This window comes from Balaenoptera musculus, chromosome 20 (assembly GCF_009873245.2).
Source record: "Balaenoptera musculus isolate JJ_BM4_2016_0621 chromosome 20, mBalMus1.pri.v3, whole genome shotgun sequence".
Classification (NCBI taxonomy): domain Eukaryota; kingdom Metazoa; phylum Chordata; class Mammalia; order Artiodactyla; family Balaenopteridae; genus Balaenoptera; species Balaenoptera musculus.
Window position 1 is genome coordinate 24,912,584 of NC_045804.1, and position 20,075 is coordinate 24,932,658.

Consider the following 20,075-nt stretch of genomic DNA (forward strand, 5'->3'; position numbering starts at 1 on the left):
AATATGTGTAAATATTTAAATGGATTTAGAGAATGTAGATAGTATTATTAGTGTTTCTCTCTTTTTTTTTTATTGTGGTAAAATACACATAACATAAAATTTACCATTTAAACATTATAAGTTTATGATTCTGTGACATTAAGTACACTTACAATGTCGTGTAACCATCACCACTGTCCATTTCCAGAACATTTTCATCACCCCAAGCAGAAGCTCTGTGCCCATTAAATAATAATGCCCCATTCCCTTCTCCCCCCTAAGCCCCTGGTAACCTCTGTTCTACTTTCTGTCCCTATGAATTTGCCTATTCTAGGTACCTCATATAAGTGGAATCATACAATCTTTGTCCTTTTGTGTCGGTTTTATTTCATGTAGCATAATGTCTTGAAGTTTCATCCATGGTGTAACACGTATCAGAACTTCATCCCTTTTTGAGACTCCACTGTATGTGTAGAACACATGTTGTTGATCCATTCATCTGTCAGTGAACACTTGGGTTGTTTCTACCTCTTGGCTATTGTGAATAGTGCTGCTATGAACATGGGTATACAAATATCTCTTTGAGACCCTCCTTTCAGTTCTTTTGTATATATACCTAGAAGCAGAATTGCTGGATGGTATGGTAATTCTATATTTAACTTTTTGAGGAACGTGCCAACCTGTTAGCGTCTTTTTAATATAAAGCTCTTCAAGTTTATTTATATCTACAGTCCCCAGTTCTTTCGTTGTGCTTAATGCACACATGAATTATCCAGAGATTAGTACAGATGTGAAAGCATTTTGCTCTGTTTAAAGGAAAGAGCCTTACAGACCTTAAGATCGTAGTGTGTTTTGAATGTGGCTGCGGAAAACATGGTCAACCCAGATGACTGAAACTTACAGATGATTCCAGAACGCTTAGATTTTAGCAACACTTTCAACTTTTACCTTCCCCCAGAAAGCTTTAATCAAGGTAAAAATAAAACAAGTGGATTTGTAACTGCTTTATTTTTGTTCTATTTAGCCAGAAGTCAGAGATAGAGGAGAGAACCAAAAGACTTGGATATTCTCCTGGATCCTGGATAGTTGAAAGTAGTTATGTCGTTCTCTTTGTCTCAGTCACCTAGGTTCCCTGGAGCTAATGGTCTTGAAGGAAATAGGAAGAGTCCTTCAGTTAACTGGGTTGAATTTGTACATAGGAGCCTTGCAATCAGTGCTGGAAGAAGGCAGGAGATAAAAGGAAATAAAAGGCAGGATAAAAGATGGAGGAAAACTTGGTTTTTGTTCACTTCCAGTTACTTCTTTAATGATGGGAAACAGTCCTGCTCTCAGGAAACTCAGTGCGGAGACCTGGGAGTTCACAGTCTGTAGTCCATTAGGAACAGGAGAAAGAAGACATGTGTAAAGTAACCCCTCGTCCAGAGTGAAATGGTGTAAATTGTTTCCAGTGAGAAAGACCAGCTGGATAAGTCAGGAGAGCTTTCATCACGCTGTATGTGCTTTTATGGGCTGCTTCAAATTCTGTCGGAGGGAGGTAAATATAAGTGAAGATGCGGCAGTCCGGTGAGGCTTCCTGAAAGAGGGAAGGTTGGTTACTGTGTCTGCTGCCTCCTTGCTGACGTCCAGGTGTGCGGGCTGTGCTCTCTTCCAGCCAGCGTCCCGTGTTCCGTGGCCCCAGAGAAGCCAGTGTGGAGGCCTCAGCCACCCCAGGTCCGACGTACATTCTCCCTGGACACCATCCTCAGCTCCTACCTTCTGGGCCAGTGGCCACGAGATGCTGATGGGGCCTTCACCTGCTGTACCAATGACAAGGCCACCCAGGTAATGAAGCTCTCTGCTAATGGGATAAGGGATAAAGGTGGGGTGGTGGGCTGGTCGAGGAGGCCTTGGGTCGACTTACCAATACTCAGTCATTGATGTGACTTGTCCTGGGTTTTGGCTGTACATATGCACCATGTAGCTTTTCATCATCTCATGTTAACCTACTTGGTTCTCTTCGTAAATTTACCTGAAAATGAGTTTGCATTCCACCTGACTGGTGGGAGAGAGAAGGCAATCTGGGTTTATCAGTTTGGCTTTGAGTATTCATGTGTGGGTATACAAGAGTTGATTTTGGAATTTATTCTAGGTTTTAATAAATGAGATTTACGTTGCTAAAACAGACCAACATTCAACTGAGTATGCACTCCCCAGACAACTGGAAGAGGTGGCCCGAAAGTGTGTTGAGCCAGGATAGATCCCACTAGAGCAACAGGAGTGGGAAGTTCTCAGATAATGGAGAGTTGATCCCTCATCAGCAACCCTGCCTGGGATTTCGGTGGACCCGTTTGAGTCTGATGGAGCCCAGGTCCCCTCTTCAGGGTTTTTCTCTTCATTAAGAATCCTAAACTTAGAAGGGATCTCTGTAATCATCCAGTCCATTGGTCAGGTTTTGAGTAAGATAGTGTTAGCCTGAGCAAGAAGTCATCTCATATGTGAAATTATACAAAGATATTTCTTCATCTGACTCAGGACTTCAACATTTTCAGCAGTTAAGTTTTTAAGAGTCAAATCTTCTCCCTTTTGATGCAGTTTAAGCCCATTCCTGTTCAACTTCAGAACAAATGAGTTGTTCTCAGGAAAGAGGAAACAGGGTGGGGAGAACACAGGCTCAGAGGAGAGGCAGCCCACGTCCTGGGGGATGCTGGGCCAGTCACTCTTCCTTTGCATGTCGCTGGAGCGTGCCCGCCCCGCCTGATTGGAGGTGGGGTGCCGGCCAAATGGGAAAGGGTTTTGTGCGCTCGCTTCCCCTGTCCTCCTCTGCGGAGCACATCTCCCAGTCCCTTTTATTTATTTTTTAAATGAGATCCATTTTCAAATGTTATTAGTAAATGTTTGAATGCCCAGTACTGTTCTTGGCATGTCAGAGTAGAGAACAAGGAAATGAGAACAAGATTTGACCTTGGTGAGTCTGGATGCCAGTTCCATGAAGGCCAGTGAACAGGGAGCCAAAGGATGAGATGGGGCCAAATGTCTGGCACAGTTTACAGGAGGGGAATTCTCATAGGAATATGCCACCTTGGACCAACAAGAGTTACTGCAGTTAAAATTGATGGCACTCTTTTTTTTTTTAATTAATTAATTAATTTATTTTTGGCTGCGTTGGGTCTTCGTTGCTCCGTGTGTGCTTTCTCTAGTTGCGGCGAGCGGCGGCTACTCTTCATTGCGGTGCGCGGGCTTCTCATTGCGGTGGCTTCTCTTGTTGTGGAGCACAGGCTCTAGGTGTGCGGGTTTCAGTAGTTATGGCACGTGGGCTCAGTAGTTGTGGCTCACAGGCTCTAGAGCGCAGGCTCAATAGTTGTGGCACACGGGTTTAGCTGCTCCGCGGCATGTGGGATCTTCCCTGACCAGGGCTCGAACCTGTGTCCCCTGCATTGGCAGGTGGATTCTTAACCACTGCGCCACCAGGGAAGTCCAGTGGCATTCTTTAGATCTAGGAACAGACTGTGAAGGGAGAGCACGCTCCAGGTAGCACACCGACTTCCCGGAAGCCCCAGACACTGTTGTTCCCTGTGTCCCCTGAAAAGGGCAAGTAGGATAGGTTATTACTGCCCCTTCACATGCCTGGAGCACACACCCCTTTCTCTTTTGAGAGAGTGTTTAGTCCAAATAATGCGTCTAGTCACGGAGGGCTTCCTGGAGGAGCAGGACTTAAGGTTGCTTTGGTTGTGTAAACTCATGATTACATCCCCCTTCGTCAGATGGCAGGCTTCCATGCAGCCCACCTACCTATCCCCGTATCCCCGTCACTGTCATTTCCTGCTACCAGCCTTCTAGGAAGCCTCCATCCCACTCCTCAGATGGCGTTCTCTTTGTCAACTCAAGGCAGGGTTGGCCTCAGATGTTCCCTGGCCGGATTTAGAGGCATGGGCTCTAGGCTGTGTGTTTTGCTCAGGCTCCAGCTGCAGGCCAGATCTTTTATATAACAAGTCCGGGCTTCTTGCCACAGCAAGACAGAGGCCAGCGATGCGCCTCCGCGGGTCTGGCAAGGCCGAGCTGTGCAGCTTTCCTCTTTCCCTGGGCTGGGCTCCAGCCCTCGAGGAACCCTTAGCAACCTGTCAATATTGTGGCTGCAGTCAGGAGGTGGGAGAATTCTGATCAACGTGGGCATCCAAACCCAAGTATGTGCTCTGCCCATCTTTCATTCCTGGCCTTCTGGGAATTTTCTGCTTCTAGGTTTTGGGCTCCATTCAAATTCTTGCTTGAGCACCCTGGTCTGGCACAAGCTGCCTTCTTCAACATCTCCCAAAGAAATTGGTGCTCCTTCCCTACTGAGCACGGCTACATCACCCAGAAGGGACTGGAGATGAGGGAGAGGTTTTATGGGGGAGACACAAGGGGGTGCAGAGAAGAGTGGAGGGAAGGCAGGGAGGCAGGATCTACCAAAGTCCTTGAAAGCTTTTAAGTCACTAAAAATAGATGATGCCAGCACGTTTCCTTAATTCCTTTGAGCTCGAGGGGGGCTGTTCCCACCCCTACCCCCACCTTCTTCGCTTTCTCTTCTAGCCACACCAGTGAAGTACCTCCACCACACCTGGCAGGCCCTCACTTCTCTCTTATCTGTGCCCCCAACCCAGCCCCACACACACCCCAGCCAGCCGCCAGAGTGTGTGTTTGGAGACCTCATCAGCCTGGCGCTCCCAGGGGCAGGACTTGCGGTAAGGACAGCAGCCATAGTCATGGTGTAGGCCGAGCAGCTCGGCTCCCCTCTCTGAACCCCCTAGAGCAGGCAAGAGCCCTGCCAGTTTCGTATCAGAACACCTGCCATTTAGATAGCCCAGCACACTGCATCCTCAAGGCTTCTCCCAAGGCAGAAGATGGGTTAAAAGCTCTCGGTTCTCGAATTGCAGCAGGTTGCCAACAGTCCCAGTATTCCCTCCCTGGGCTTAGCTGTGTTTTAAGCCCTTAGGCAGGCGCAAAGGATAGCACGGGTGGTTCCCAAGCAACTTGCAGTCTGACATGGAGAGCGGGCTTACCCAAATATTTGGGGCAAGTGAGGAAGAGAGGTGGATGGATCGTATTTGGGAAATTGGTTCTCCTAAGGAGGTGTGAATGTGGTCATCGGGAAAGGAGGGCTTTGGAGCTGCTACATGTTCTGAGCCAGGATGGGTGATGGGAGCGGGATGACCAGGTCTCCCAGAGGTCAGCTTGGTAGGTGTAAGGAACAGCTTGGGTGCAGTGGGTGCTGGACGCAGAGGGGCCAGTCAACGAGGACTAGGAAGGCTCTTGTGTGGTTTCACCATCATCTGGAGGTTTCTTTGTGTCTCGGAGGACTTTGTCAGGATTGTCCAGGTAAATCTGAATCTGTTTTCCCCTCTCCTGACTGCCCTCCCCCAGGTCAGCTGGTCACTCAGAGCTGGCCATCAAGTGCTGTGGGCCGGCCGCCCCTGGCGCTGGGCCCGGGGCCGGGACGGGAGATGGCAGCACATGCTGGTGGTTGCAGTCACCCCTCCCTTCTTGCTGGGAGTCTTCTCGCACTCTTCTGGAGGGAGGAAGTGGTCTCACCACAGCTGGAATGACTGTTGGAGCCAAGTGCCCCCGCTGGTGTTCTCATCCTGGAGACAGACGGGACCCTGGGTGCCTGCTCTGCCTGGCCCCCCGTTCTGCTCATCCCCAGCCCCATTTCCTCTGCAGGCTCCAGGTGAGGTAGGGATGCCCTTATGAGAGACTTTTTTTTCTTTAGGCCTGAGTTACCCTTTGGGAAAAAAAATTAGCTTAAGTCCTTGACAAACTTCATGGAGTGTCCTGAAGGGCAGAGGCAGAGGTGGCATGCTTTGTTTGGGAAGATTTCCCTTTCTGTGACTTTCCCTACCTGTGTGCTGTCCTCCTCTTTTTCCCAATCCAGTGCCTCAGCATTTGGTGATGACACACGATTCAGTCTGCTTATGATGGGCCTTTCTTTGCGGGTGTGAGGGCCTGGGCACAGTGCCTATTTCCCAAACCGGTGAGTGGGACCAGTTGTTCAGTATATGGTTTGACATCAGCACAGAATATTTGAAAATGGGTCCATGATGGAAAATCTGAGGGTTGCACAGTCACCGTAGGGCCACAGATGGTGGCCTTGGCCACCTGCTGCTAGAGTTCTCGGCGCTGGCCGGCAGACCACCCTCAGAGCCTTTCCTGCCTCTTTTTCTGGCCAGAGTCCCAAGAGGCTGATTCCCTGCTGAATTTCAGTTCAGCAAGTAGTTACTGAGCATTTATACTAGGCCAGGCACCACGCTGCTCTACACATCCGCATAGGTACACTGGGTTATGTTCCCAGGGCCCAGCCAAGGTCACTGGAGACAGCAAGGACCAGGACTCTTCCTGTCTCAGAATCTGGGTAGAGGCTTAGTTGAGTGGGGGGCAGAGAAAGAGGTTCCAGTTTGGGGGGTTTGGGCTCCATCTCACCCCTGCCTTCTTGTTATAAAGCTCTCCTCGCCCTCACCCAGTTATCCCACATGTTGCTCTGGGACTTCAGAATCCCAGGCAAAGCTTCCGTGGTCTAACCCACATCCAGTTTTGCATAATCCGAGCATCATCTGCATAGTTGGCTGACGCCACTCGTGGCCAGTAAGTAGCCCTGCTTCTCCCTTAGCTGCTCCCCCTGGGCCAGGGTGTTAAAATAAATCTGTTCCAGTGTGTGAGTCCCTTTGACAAACATGACTGGCCTGCTGAGCTCAAGCTTTATCCTGCTTCCAGAGGACTGTCTGGAACAACTACTTACGGTGCTGTCACACAGCCCAGCTTGACCCCCATTGTGCCATGAAGGGTCACTCTTTGAAGGATAACCTTCCTTAGCTGTGACTCTTCTGTGCTCCAAGGAGACCTTGGCCCAGATACCTGTGGTGAGACCCAGGAGGAGGGGCCTGTCCACCCAGGGGCACTGGAAATAAGGGGCCGGCATGGTCCCTTTCTTGATGCTCCTAGGTCACCTTGGAGGGGCCAAAGCCCATACCTGTGCATGTGCCTGCCTGAAGAATACTCAAGGCCAGCATGTAAACAGCTTCAAACACAGGAAAACCTACTGTATTCGGTTCCTGAGGCTGATGTAACAAATTACCTCAAACTTAGTGGCTTAAAACAATGGAAAGTTATTCTCTCATAATTCTGGAGGCCAGAAGTCTGAATTCATTCCGCTAGGCCAAGATCAAGGTGTTGGCAGGGCTATACTCTCTCTGGAGGCTCTCTGAGAGACCCATTCCTTGCATCTTCCAGCTTCTGGTGGTTGCCAGCATTCCTTGGCTTGTGGCCACGTCACTCCAGTCTCTGCCTCCATGGTCACATTGCCTTACCTTCTTCTGTGAGTGTCTAATCTCCCTCTGTCTCTCTCTCTCTCATAAGGACACTTTTAATGGCATTAGGGCCCACCAGGATAATCTTTGCATCTCAAGATCCTTAACTTAATCGCATCTGCAAAAACTTGACCATATAAGGTAACATTTACAGGTTCCAGGGACTAGGACCTGATTTCTTTGGGGGGCCATTTTCAACCTGTCACGCCTACAGACCTCGTCTCCTACTACTCTGCCCCTCACCCACTCTGCCCCAGCCACACTGGCCTCCTTATCATTCTCAAACCCACCAGACTGGCTCCTGCTTGGGGGCCTTTGCACTTGCTATTTCCTCCATCTGGGTCACTCTCACCTCTGATATCCACATGTCCCACTCCTCACCTCCTTCATGTTTTCAGCAGATGTTCCCTTTTCACTGAGGACTTCCCTGACATTTAAAATCATGTTCCCCAGCCCAGCATTCCTATTCCCTTTCTTTGCTGTATTTCTCTCTCAGTACTTATCACTGTTTAAACTGTGCCTCCAGCTAGAATGTAAACTCAAAGGGGATGAGGATTTTTGTCATTTTGTGCCTTGTTATGTCCCCGGCACCTGGAACAGCACGTGACACACAGTTTGCATTCAGTAACTCTTTGTTGAGTGCATGAGTGATGTGTACCCTGAACCCATCTGATCAGAGAAGATGCAGAGTGAGGCAGCAGGCCGCATGAGGTGGACAGCTAGGAAGGGCTCCCTGATGGGAAGGCTGGGAAGAGCTGGTACGGCGGGCCGTCTTAGGTGGGGAGACCAGGCTTAGAGGTCAAGGGATAAGGAAAGAAAAAGGAGATGGAGCTACATTTGCCTGTGGGACAGAGAGCCCACGGATGGAGGGTAAGATGGTGATGTCTATGGCCAGGGGTGGCTGTTGAGGCAAAGCGATGGCCTTAGTGGCACAGTTTACAGAGTAGGCAGTAGTTGCTGGGAGACGCTGCTGAGCAGATTGCGGTGAGATGGACTGAGAGAGGAGATGATCCCAGCTGCCACGCGTTTTCCCATGCATTCCAGCCTCCAGCGCTAGCCTACGCTTCTCCTTCCACCCCCTCACGTATCTCAGAAGAAAGAGGCAGTTGAAGAGTTTGCAAGAGATATTAGTAGAACCGGTGGCAACCTGAATGTGGCTGCTTTTACCTCCTTCTCACCACCCACCTGTGAGTGCAGTATCTTCCCGGAGGAGGAGAAACAGGCATCAACACCTTAGCCTTTGTCACCCTTCCTCTGTAGTCTCTGCCACCTTTCCAGGGACAACAAGCTTGTGTGGAACGCAGCTTTGATGAGCAGACCTAGTTATCTATAGGTTTGGCTTGGAGCCCTGGGAGGGGAGGAGTGTTCGTGCATCTGCTCCGCTCAGGGCGCTGTGGGCTTCTCCTGTCTTTTCAGTATCTGCAGCAGCCTTTTCTGAGTCTCTGTCTGCCAACACCCTGATAGGCATTTGGAAGTAGACCAGCTGCTTGGTTTCCACTGTCAGAGCCAGCTCCACCTCGAGGCTTTGGGGTATAGGCCTGAGGATATGCTCTCTGCCCTTTTGCTGAAGAAGGAATAGTGGGGACACATCTCTGGAGGGTCTCCCTTGTGGTGCTGGCCTCAGGGAAGGGAGTCCGGCAGTTGTCTCACCCTGGCTGTGTCGCACGGCCGGGTAAAGGCCCTGATTGGTGGGCAGCTGGGAGAAGGAAGAGGCAGGAAGGCTCGGCATCCCCGTGGACCCTCTCCCCTGCAGCTGTCGTGCAGGGCAGCCTACTCCCACAGCCCCGCTCAGACTGCCGTCACCGAGCTCTTCTTAACAGCTGTTGGGTGGTGAGTTGTTGGGCTTTTTCCCTCTTATCCTCCCCCTTTTCTGTTTGTAACAACCTCTCGGGGGAGGTCAGCGGATCTGTTGGAGGAGACAGTTCCCAGGCCCTCATGGTTTTGGCAGCTTGTGCAAAGAAGTTAGAGAGGAACTGGTTCCACCAGAGCCTTCCCCCTTGGGCCCCTCCCTTGGAATGGAAGTAGGGATACTGGTGGGGGGGGAGGGACTGTGTCCTCCTCTGCCTCGTGCTTAGAGCCAACCGCTTGCTCCCTCTGGTAGGGGCTCAGGAAGTGGGTCTACAACTCCCCCTGCCTCCATCCTGAGTCCTCTGTCCTCTGTGCAGCGGGGGAGGGAGGATGGCGGACTGAGAGTCACGTTCTCACAGGGGCAGAGCAGGGCCCAGGAGAAGGAGCTGTGATAAAGCCAAGAGGGGTCAGGAGTCAGGGCTGAGTTCAGAATTCTGGCTCCCTCCTTTGCGAAAACATCCCCTCCCTATGTATTCAGGAGGACTTTGGGGACCCTAACCCTCTGTGGACAGGGAAAAATCACGGAACAAGCTTGAGGTACTGCACTGCACAGAAGTCTTCTGCTTCGGTTCAGGATGGTGCATGGGGCATCTCTGTTGAGCTTTTTCCTGTTTTACCCATTAATGACTCCTTAATGGAGTCCCGTCTGGTAACTTGTTTTCATTAGGCTGCCAGGAAGCTGGGCCCGTGCTGGGCACATAGACGGGGAGGGAATCGAGGAGGCCAGTGTTTCCCTGAGCCTCCAAAAAGTGCTCTTTTGGAGCTGGTCAGGATAGGGAGGGACAGTTCTGGTCCTCGCTGCTGGGGAGGAGCACTTGGAATAGTTGGGGCTGTAATCCATGTGTAAAAGTCATAAGAGAGTAAAGAGCAGGTTGGCCTTATTGGCTCATCAGGGAAGGTTTCCTGGAGGATGTGGACTGGGAAAGAGGCAGTGCAGGTGGAGAAGCCTGCAAGAATAAAAGGGGCTGGCAGTGTCCAGGAGGTTGATGAGCAGATGAGAGAAGACTTCAGAGAGCCAGCACCTCTGTCTGGGGAATGGTGTGTCTGCTTCCCCAGAGGCAGCCTGAGAAGCTGCTCTGGCTCACTGGGTTTCTCTCCCTGCAGACTCCCCTGTCCTGGCAAGAGCTTGAAGGCGAGCGGGCCAGCTTGAGTACACACAAGCGCTCAGCGTCCTGGGGCAGCACAGACCACCGAAAAGAGGTAACTGCCCCCTTTGACTCTCTGGCCTGGGAAACTGCCTCTCGTCTACCCCCCAGCACAATGGACACATCCGCTCCAAAGTGGACCCACATTTCCAGTCTCACCTGCCTCGACCTAGCCTTTTCCTAATGAGATGGCGCCTTCATAGCTGCCTCCCAGCCTCCTGGTGGCCTGGCTTCATGAGCCCAGACCCCTGCAGGCAGGGGCTTGGCCCTCCAGCAGCCTAGCTCTGGGTGGGGGTGGCCATTGTTCTCACTTCACTTTGAGGTTGGATCCAGATAAGCGTTTCAGAGACTGGAGAAAGAGAGCGAGTTTCTGGGAGTTGGAAGCCCCCAACCTCATTTACTACTTAACTACTCATCCAGCCTTATTTTTAAAAGAAGAGATAAATAATGATGTGTCCTCAAACACTTCTTCCTGGCCCTCCCTCCCTCTCATGAGGGCCACAGGGGTTGAGGGTGAGAAGAGAAGCCATAGACTGGATTCCAGGGCTCCCAACCCAGCTCTGCTTGGCATGCTGTGGGGAGCCCCCAGGAGGGCCAACTCACCAGGGGTCGCCCTTTACAGGGCAGTAGCTTCTGCCCTCTTGGTTGCAAGAACAGAGAGAGAATATGAAGTATTTAAGGCTAGTGGGAAATACAAAGTATTTACAGTTTGTAATTATCAGAGTATTTACACGAAGGACCAGTAGGTCCAGAATTACAGATGCGACTGGGACAATATTTAAAATTGTTGATGACGCTCCATAATTGTTACAGGACATGAAGTTGGGACAGAAGCTGATATTCCTTCTGGAGAGGCTGCTCCTTGCTCAGTGCAGTCTACTTCAAAATGGGGGGGAATCCTTCCATCCTTCTTGGTCCCAGGGCCTTTGAGATAGCTGTGAATGTATTTTGAGGAGTGGATTCGAAAACATCATTTTCCATTTCTATTAATAGAGTAGTATTCCATGCCTTTGGAATCTGCGAAAGACAAAAATGGTTTCAGCGTTGTATATTTTTAATTTTTCGGAACGTGAGCCATCTGTGGAATACATGGTAATTCAAAAAATCCAATAATCTGGTTACTATGGTGTCCAGCTTGCTTGATGAGCCTATCCTCACAGTTTTGAACACCACTGAGGTATTTTGAGATGGAAGATTAACTTCCGTCTTCCTTTTACGTATTTTCATGGGCTTCTGGCAAGAGCCACGCCTGGGAGGGAGGACCCAGTGCGCTTTTGCTTTGCTTCACCTGCCTGTCCTCTCTCCCTCTCCCTGCCGCCAGATTACCAAGTTGAAGCAACAGCTGCAGAGGACAAAGCTTAGCCGCAGTGGGAAAGAGAAGGAGCGGGGCTCCCCCCTCCAAGGGGACCATGCTGTGCGGGGAGCACTGAGGGTACGTCCCTTCCCCAGCCCTCACCCCTCTGTCATCCTCTGTGGTGGGGCCCCTGGGCTGGGCGGGTCCTCTGAGCCCTCCTGCACTGCAGGGCCTGTGGCCCCGTGGGTGCCGGGTGAAGTTTTGGTGCAACTTTGGAAAGGGTTTCTTGCTGTGCTGCATGTCTCTGTCCTCCATCCCCACCCCCTGCACAATTGAGGCCATGATGCAGACTCTAAAAGCACACTCTGGGCCCCTCAAAGCTCTGCCTTCTGGAGAAAACCCCACTGAATGGACCTATTGCAATTGGTAACTGTCCCCGAATTCTCCTCTACTCACTTGGTTTTGCTGTGTAGACATGACTGTTACCCCCCTGGTCAGAACTGATAACTGCACGGGGCTTGGTGGGGTTCAGTGATGGCTTCATTTACCTCCTCCTCAGGCGTCCCCTCCCAGCTTCCCCTCAGGGTCCCCTGTCCTGCGACTGAGCCCCTGCCTGCACCGGAGCCTGGAAGGGCTCAACCAAGAGCTGGAGGAGGTGTTTGTGAAAGAGCAGGGTGAGGAGGAGCTGCTGCGGGTGAGTGGGGGCTGCACCCCGGATGCACAGATAGGCAGCGTCTTGCTGAGTCTGGACACAGGGAGTTGGGACTCGTGCTGTCCGGGGGCTCACAGGCTGTGCACATGTCAACAGAGCAACATGCCAAAACCGCCCCATGGGAGGAACACAAATTGAGTTTATTAGACTCAGATGGACTTGACCACAGGAACAGCAGAGCTGGGTGGGTGAAGTTGGGGAAGACGTTGGGGCATTGAGTGGAAAGAGAAGGAGCAGGGGTCAGCAGGGAGGAAGGCACCTGGCTGGGAGGAAGGGACTAGACATCACTCTTCAGCCAAAGCCCCAGCTCAGTGTTCCTGGCATACTCATCACTGTCACCGTCACCCAGCTGTGCCTCAGTTCAGGTGGCCCCAGTACTAGAGTTACTGCTTCCCTTCCCTCCATCTCTACCTGCTGACATGCGTTCATCCTTCATGCCCAGTTGCCTTTGTGCAGCCTTCTCCCCCACTCCACTCCCAGGCAGAGTTATTTGCTCCCTTTTCTGCAGTCTCAGGCACATTTTTATACTGACACAGGACAATTGGGGAATGCCAGTTGGGCAACATTAATATAATTCTAATGGGCACACTCCTCAGTTTATGATTTACTTGCTGGTTGATTTTTAATGTGCGTATATGTAGGATTTTACACGTGCACACAGACTGGTGAGCTGTGGACACAAGTACCATTGAATGTTAAAAAAAATGAGGGGGGCGGTGTATTTAATACATGATAATAATCTGCACGTTCGTCCTGCAACGGCCTGTAGCTGTTACAGTGTCCTGGTGGTTTGCCCGCTCTTGTGCCCCCATGTGTTATTCACCTTTGTGTTCCCAGAGCCTGACACACAGGAGGCCCCTGCCCTCGTGAGGCTTACCGCCTTGTGGGGGCAACACCTTGATGAAACCATAAAATAAATATGTAGTCATAAAGTTCTATCTATGAGGGGAAAGAATGAAGCGCTCTGGGAGAAGCAGGAGGAGGTGTCTCTTGGATTGGGGGTTGTTGGGAAAGTCAGTGACGTGAGGAAATGGTGTCCTGCTGTCACTGTGTGTTGTGAATAGAGGACAAGGACAATGGCAAGGGGATGACCCTAAGGGTCACCGCAGCCCTGCCAGCCTGCAGAGACAGGCCTGACCCCCACTCTTCCTCGGCAGATCCTTGAAATCCCTGACGGGCACCGTGCCCCAGCTCCCCCCCAGAGCGGCAGCTGTGATCATCCCCTCCTCCTCCTGGATCCTGGAAACCTTGCCAGCTCTCCCTCCATGCCCCTGGCATCCCCCCAGCCTTCTGGTCAGACTAGCCTTGAGGAACACCAGGGTGCAGCCGAGGAGCTGACGTCCATCCCCAGTGACAAAGGTAAGCTGGGGAGGCCCAGGCTGCGGGGCCCACGTGGAGTATGGGGTCATCTCCATGCCCTTTTCCAACTCTCATCAATTTCTGGCCAGGCATTTTTTACTTACTAACCAACTAGAATATCTTTGGGAGTCTTCTATATTCCATACGTTATAGTGGTCCTTGATACAGATTCTAATTTGTAATTTATATGAAGTTTCTGCACTTACAATTTTATTTAATCCTCACTGTAATCCAAAGAAGCAATCCCTCCCACCCCCAGTTTTTGGCTGAGGTTCAGCATGCCATCGTGGAGAGCCCATGAGCCCGTTCAGGTGTCCACTGTACCCATTACCAGCAATATATCTCAAGGCGGGTGTGAACGCTGTAAATAAAAGAATGTGGTCTTTTGCCCAGGGTCACACAGTTTGACCCAAATCGAAACCCAAGCTTTCTGATTCCAAATCTCCACTTTCTATTCTGCCGTGGCTGCGTCACTGCGAGGACAAGATAAGAGTCCCTCCTCCCCGTCATAATGATCCTGACATTCTAAAGCACTGTTGCCTGCATCACCTAACTTGATCCTCACAGCAACCCCATGAGGTAGGCTGGTCAAAGGCATGATCTAACAATACAGAGGTAAACAGAGCATACAAAATAAAGAATAAATGTGAGATAAATACAGATAAAGTCAATATTTGCAACCTAGGCAAAGTACATTTGCTGTGTGGAAAGTGAGAGGAATCTTATCCCACAAGTTGGGTTGAGTAAAGATTGCTTGTCTGAGTCAGTACAAGAGCTCTTCCTGGAAGAAGGGATAGATTTTCAAGACCATGGAAAGGAAGAAGCTGTGGTATGCTGGCAGGCAGGGCGGTGCAGTCTTGGAAGAAGGCAGAGATAGAGATGTTAGGATTCCTTCAAGTCTGAGACTTGGAGTTCCAGTCGCAGTCTGCCTCCGGGGAATATGGAATTGGTATTAGACCCAACTTTTCCCTCAGTTCAACTGTAATTTTTTATCCTGTATAACAAGGTCTGTATTTTTTTTTTCCCTTACAATTCTGGTTTTATTTTCTTTTTTTTTTAATTTTATTTTATTTATCATCATTATTTTATTGGGCCTCTTTTTATGGTATCTAATTTTTTTTATTGGAGTGTAATTGCTTTACAATGTTGTGTTAGTTTCTGCTGTACAGCAAAGTGAATCAGCCACACATATACAAGGTTTGTTTTCTTGTAAGGCTGCCTCAAAGATGTTTTAAGGTAGAGTGTAGACAAACAACCTGGATTAACATAACCACTGCCACCCACCATACCATATCTCCCAGTCCTGCCCCTTTACACCAAGGCCTGAGTCCGGGAAAGCGGAGACCTTCCTTTAGCACCATGGGACTCAGCCTTACTCTGTTTGCAGCTTCCCCTCCAGGCCACCCAGCCTTCCTTGAAGAGGGCAGCCCATCTCCAGTCCTTGCCTTTGCCGCCTCCCCTCGACCCAATCACAGCTACGTCTTCAAACGGGAACCCCCGGAAGGCTGTGAGAGAGTGCGAGTGTTTGAAGAGGCCACGTGAGTACCTCAGCGGGTCGGTGGGGGTCAGGATGTGCGAGGGAGGAATAGGGATGCGGGCTGAGCCCTGTGGCATCCCACCTGATAGGCCTCTCTTTAGTCTGACTCCCTCTTGTCCTGGAGACATTGTCAGCTGTAGATGATCAGTATTGCAGTCTTTCCATGACCAAACTTGTTGACATTACCTCCTCTGAGCACCTAAGTCTTTGCTTATCATGATCTCCATAGAAACCTGCTCTCTGCCCACATGCCAGCCACAAGCGCAGCAGGAGCTGGAAAGGAAAAAGATCTGAAACCTAAATCCTTTGTTTCTTCTATTTTTTTCCATCCCCGGGGAAGGTGTGAGATTTTGCTAGACCATAATCAGAGAGAGAACATACTAGTAATTCTCTTCAGGCAGAGCTTAGAAGCGCCTCATGCCCACCGGTGTGGCAGGGGGAGCCTAAAAAGCTTTCTGATTGCTTCTGAGTCAAATCTTCACCCTGCAGCTGCAGTGGTTCAAGTGTCATGAACTCCCAGACAGAAATTTCCAGTCCTTGCAAGTAAGGACTATGGAATATTCCCAAACCAGACTGGACAATTCAGAAGTCATTCTTAAGTTGATTTTTTTACTACAGTTCCCTCCCATTAGCAGAGAGAATCAAGAGCCAAAACTTTCCAAATGCCCCACAGTCCCCCTTAGCAGGAGCTAAGAAGAGAGTTCATCGTATTCCCACTGCCACTGTAATATTCATCAGGGCCGATTCACATTGGAAGCTGTGGATTCGATGGCAGTGAGGAAGTTTAGTTATGGTGTGTGAGTGGAGATTTAGCTAGGACAGGGTGTGGGGCCTTGATGGCTCCATCTGTATATCAGATAAGGGAGAGGACAACCCATGGTAGTAGCAGGAGGTACATATATGACCCAGAGTGGGAATTGTGGAGAAAACCAGGGGCACTGAGGGTTTGCTCCCATCATCACTGTCGCCCGGCATCTCTCCAAGAACCCTCGATCCTCTGGGGTCATGTGGGGGAAGAGGCCAGATCTCGTGGCTTAAGCAGACTCTGGGCTCTTGCACCCTTCCCCAGCCCACAGGACAGTTGAGTAATTACAGCCTGGAATTGGTTGTGGCAATTAGGCTGTTGCTTGTCTTTATTCTTTCGTAGGCTCATAAGGCCAGAAGAGGTTTAAAGTCATCTCATCCAGCTTCCTGCCCCTATGTTAACCCTTTGAGAGAGGTAGTGAGCCATCAGTTACTTGCTTAGATATCCTGGGATAGAAATTCTCAGCTCATTGGTGTCTCTTCATCGTATGAACTTTCCTACTGGGAAGTTCTTGTGTTTAGTGGTTCCTCTGCCACATTTTCCTCTTCCTGGCTGTCCATCGTGTAAGATTCCCAGGGAGGGAATCAAGCCGTTCAGGGTCACGCTGGTTGCCCTCACGTCCTTCGAGTGTTACTTGGTCTCCCCTGGGTCACCCTCCTCATTCATGCATGCACACACTGAGAGCATTCCCTCTCCTGCCCATCCCCCACCTCTTCCTAAAGTGGGATTCTTTTTTTTTTTTTTTTTTTAATGAGGAGTCTTTTTTTTTTTTAATTGATTGATTGATTGATTGCTATGTTGGGTCTTCGTTTCTGTGCTCGGGCTTTCTCTAGTTGCGGCAAGCGGGGGCCACTCTTCATCGCGGTGCGCGGGCCTCTCACTATCGTGGCCTCTCTTGTTGCGGAGCACAGGCTCCAGACGCGCAGGCTCAGTAGCTGTGGCTCACGGGCCTAGTTACTCCGCGGCATGTGGGGTCCTCCCAGACCAGGGCTCGAACCCGTGTCCCCTGCATTAGCAGGCAGATTCTCAACCACTGCGCCACCAGGGAAGCCCCTAAAGTGGGATTCTTTTAAGCCCTTCTCAGTCAGTGGGCACCTTGCCGCTGCGGAGTCCTCTGGGACCCCAGGCTTCCAAACACACCCTGCACACGGGCCTTCGCTTCCCTCTACCTCTCCTCCCATCTCTCACGCTGGGCCAACATCTGCCCTCCTCTGCGTGCCTCGCTCCTCTTCCTGTATTTGGAATGATTAGAATTCTACAATTAAAATAGTAATCAATTTGTCAAGCTGTACACTAAGTGCATTCTTCTGTATGTATACATTACACTTCAAGAAAAAGTTAGGCGATGGGAAGCATTGGTGCAGAGCTTGACTATCTTCCCACACTTTTGTCTTCTTGCCCAGAATCCTCATAACCAGCAGCTTCTCAGGGCTCTTCACCCTTGAAGCATGGCCAGACATTCTTCTCCTTTTTTATCATAAGGATTCCTTGCTCTAGAACTCTCTGACCTGACCTCTTTTAATCCTTTCATTTCCCCTACATTATCAGAAGGGTAGGGATTCTTTCCACGTTAGAGGTGAGGCAGGTTAGGCCAAGAGCACATGGTGAATCAGAACCTAGATCTCCTGATAAGGTCTAGCTGCTGTCCTTTCCTCCCAGCAAGGGTTTTGAAAATCACACCTTTCAAATCTGCTCGAGAATTAGATTCTTGAGGTCAGTAGATTTCAATGGGGGATACTTTTCCCCCCAGGGGACATCTGGCAATGGTTGTCGCAACTTGGGGTGGGGTGCTACTGGCGTGTGGTGGGTAGGGGCCAGGGATGCTGCTAAACGTCCTACAATGCACACGCTAGCCCCCACAACCAAGAATTATCCACCCCAAATGCCAGTAGTGCTGAGGCTGAGAAGCCCTGCTTTAGGCTATAAAAAGTCACTCTGCTTGGATCTCTGCTTTCAGGCAAGTGGTCTGCCCCTAAAACACTGTTCACTGATGAAACCTCTCAAATTAAAAGATCTCTCGGTCTCCTCTTCTAGAATCACACTGTGAGGAAGTTCTCCTTCCCGTCTAGCTTTAATCCCTCCTGTTGGGATTAAAGTAGATTTCTAAATCTGCTTTAGATTAGATCTAAATCTAAAGTAAAATCTAAAGTAGATTTCCTGTTGTTTAGCCATGTTTCTAAAACATGGAGAGCTGAGGGGCCTACTGAGCACTGGTTGTTGCTCAGTAGCCTGTCGTTTTTTTGGTCAAGTTACCAACATGTTTGAACAGAGACCTAGCTCCCTTGCTCCCCTGACGCTGTGACACCTCTCATCCCTTCTCACTGGCTGTTTGTGTGCATGCACACACGTATGTCTGTGTTTCTCTCTCCGTCCTCCAGGTCCCCAGGTCCTGACCTGGCCTTCCTGACTTCCTGTCCTGACAAGAACAAAGTCCATTTCAACCCGACCGGCTCGGCCTTCTGCCCCGTCAGCTTGATGAAGCCCCTCTTCCCCAGCATGGGCTTCATCTTCCGTAACTGCCCCTCAAGCCCGGGGTCCCCCCTTCCCCCAGCCAGCCCCAGGCCACCGCCTCGGAAGGATCCAGAGGCCCCCAAGGCCTCCTCGCTGCCATTCGAGCCTTGGCAGCGCCCCCCACCGTCAGAAGAGCCCGTGCTTTTCCAGAGCTCCCTGGTGGTCTGAGGGCCCCACCCCCACTTCACCATGGAGACCAGTGCCTTGGTGGCAGGCCCCTCCCGAGCTCCCCTGAGATGGGGGATGAAGGAGCCCTTCCCTCCTGGCCTTTGAGCACTTTCATTTATTGTGTCAAAGCCCTGGGTCCTCTTTCCGATGGACCCCTGCCCCTTCGAATGTGAGGGGACCTGCCTTCTCCACTAGCAGCTGGGCAGCTCACAAGTCACACCCGTGTTCTTGTCACCTCTCTCACTTGGTGGAAAACTCACCCAGAAGGTCTTGGGTCCCCCACACCTGGGTGTGAGTCCAAAGGACTGTGTACGGGGGCCCTTGTCTTTATCATGGAGCAAGCTGGCCATGATTAAAGGAGAGGGGACACCACAGATTTCCTTACCTCTCCTCCCCAGACACAGACGAGGAGACCCGAATAGATTCCCCCATCCTCTCAGTCCCATCCCCATACCTCCCTCTCATTGGAGGAGCTGACCAAAGCAGCCCGAAAGGGCCATAACACTTGACCAATCCAGCTGCTGGCAGAGGGGGAACCAAGCGTTTTCCTAAGTGGCATTTTCATCTCGCTTTCACCCTAAGATTGTCTTAAGCAGCAGCCCAGCCTGCCCAGCCCCAGGTGGGTAGTAGGGGAGAGGGAGAGCTGGCATTCCTCCAGGTGGCAAGTGGTGACTCTCCACCCTCCACCTGCCCCAGGACTGGGTTGGATTAGAAAAATGCCTATTTTTCTTGTATCGATGTAGAAACTCTATTTTCTCCCAAAGACACTATTTTTGCAGCTGTTTGAAGTTTGTATATTTTCCATACTGCAGAGCTTACACAAAATCGAAGAAGAATGTTAATGTTCAAGTTTTATTATCCTGTGTTTAGAAGTTGTGTTTTTTTGTTTGTTTTTTGTTTTTTGCAGATCTTGGTGTTAATAGACCAAATAAATAAGTATTCCCAGCAGCTTGAGGTTCTGTTAAATATTTTTGGGGGGAGGGAACGGGATGGAGATTGAGGGTATCATATTAATCACTTCATCCTTGTCTTTAAGAGCAGCCTTTACTTAACACATAATGTTGGGTGGATGGATCCAGAGTCTGTGTCCTCAGGACAGCAGGCTTGCATTCTCTACTTGGACATAGAAACAGTGGGGCCAGGGAGAGTCTGTCCAGAGTGAAGAGTGTGGTGGAGGTGGGGTGAAGGAGTCAGAGGGGAAGTCATCCTTTCTTGGGTGAGTCTGGAAAAACACCCTAAGGGAGAGTGGATTTTAGCAGGGACATAAGGGTGACCAAGGGGAGACAGTTTGACATTGTGGGTGCTCCTTGCACCAGCAAGGAAAACAAGATAAGGGAATGGCATTCAGATCGAATCTCTGGGCACAGTTTTGGGGAAGCTTTAGCTCCTTGTGAGTGTTCTTTT

The 20,075-nt window shown here is 50.4% G+C and overlaps 1 protein-coding gene across 1 annotated transcript in view; it reads left to right on the forward strand.

Annotated features, from left to right (window-relative positions):
* Positions 1-19,619, forward strand: part of FAM117A (family with sequence similarity 117 member A) — a 44,653-nt gene extending 25,034 nt beyond the window's left edge. Inside the window, exons 2-8 of the mRNA XM_036836345.1 lie at positions 1,631-1,800; positions 10,245-10,340; positions 11,607-11,717; positions 12,139-12,273; positions 13,449-13,650; positions 15,038-15,188; positions 18,371-19,619. Of these exons, the coding sequence (XP_036692240.1) occupies positions 1,631-1,800; positions 10,245-10,340; positions 11,607-11,717; positions 12,139-12,273; positions 13,449-13,650; positions 15,038-15,188; positions 18,371-18,671 (1,166 nt within the window). The 3' untranslated portion in view covers positions 18,672-19,619. The remainder of the gene's footprint in view (positions 1-1,630; positions 1,801-10,244; positions 10,341-11,606; positions 11,718-12,138; positions 12,274-13,448; positions 13,651-15,037; positions 15,189-18,370) is intronic.
* The last annotated feature ends 456 nt before the right edge of the window (positions 19,620-20,075 follow it).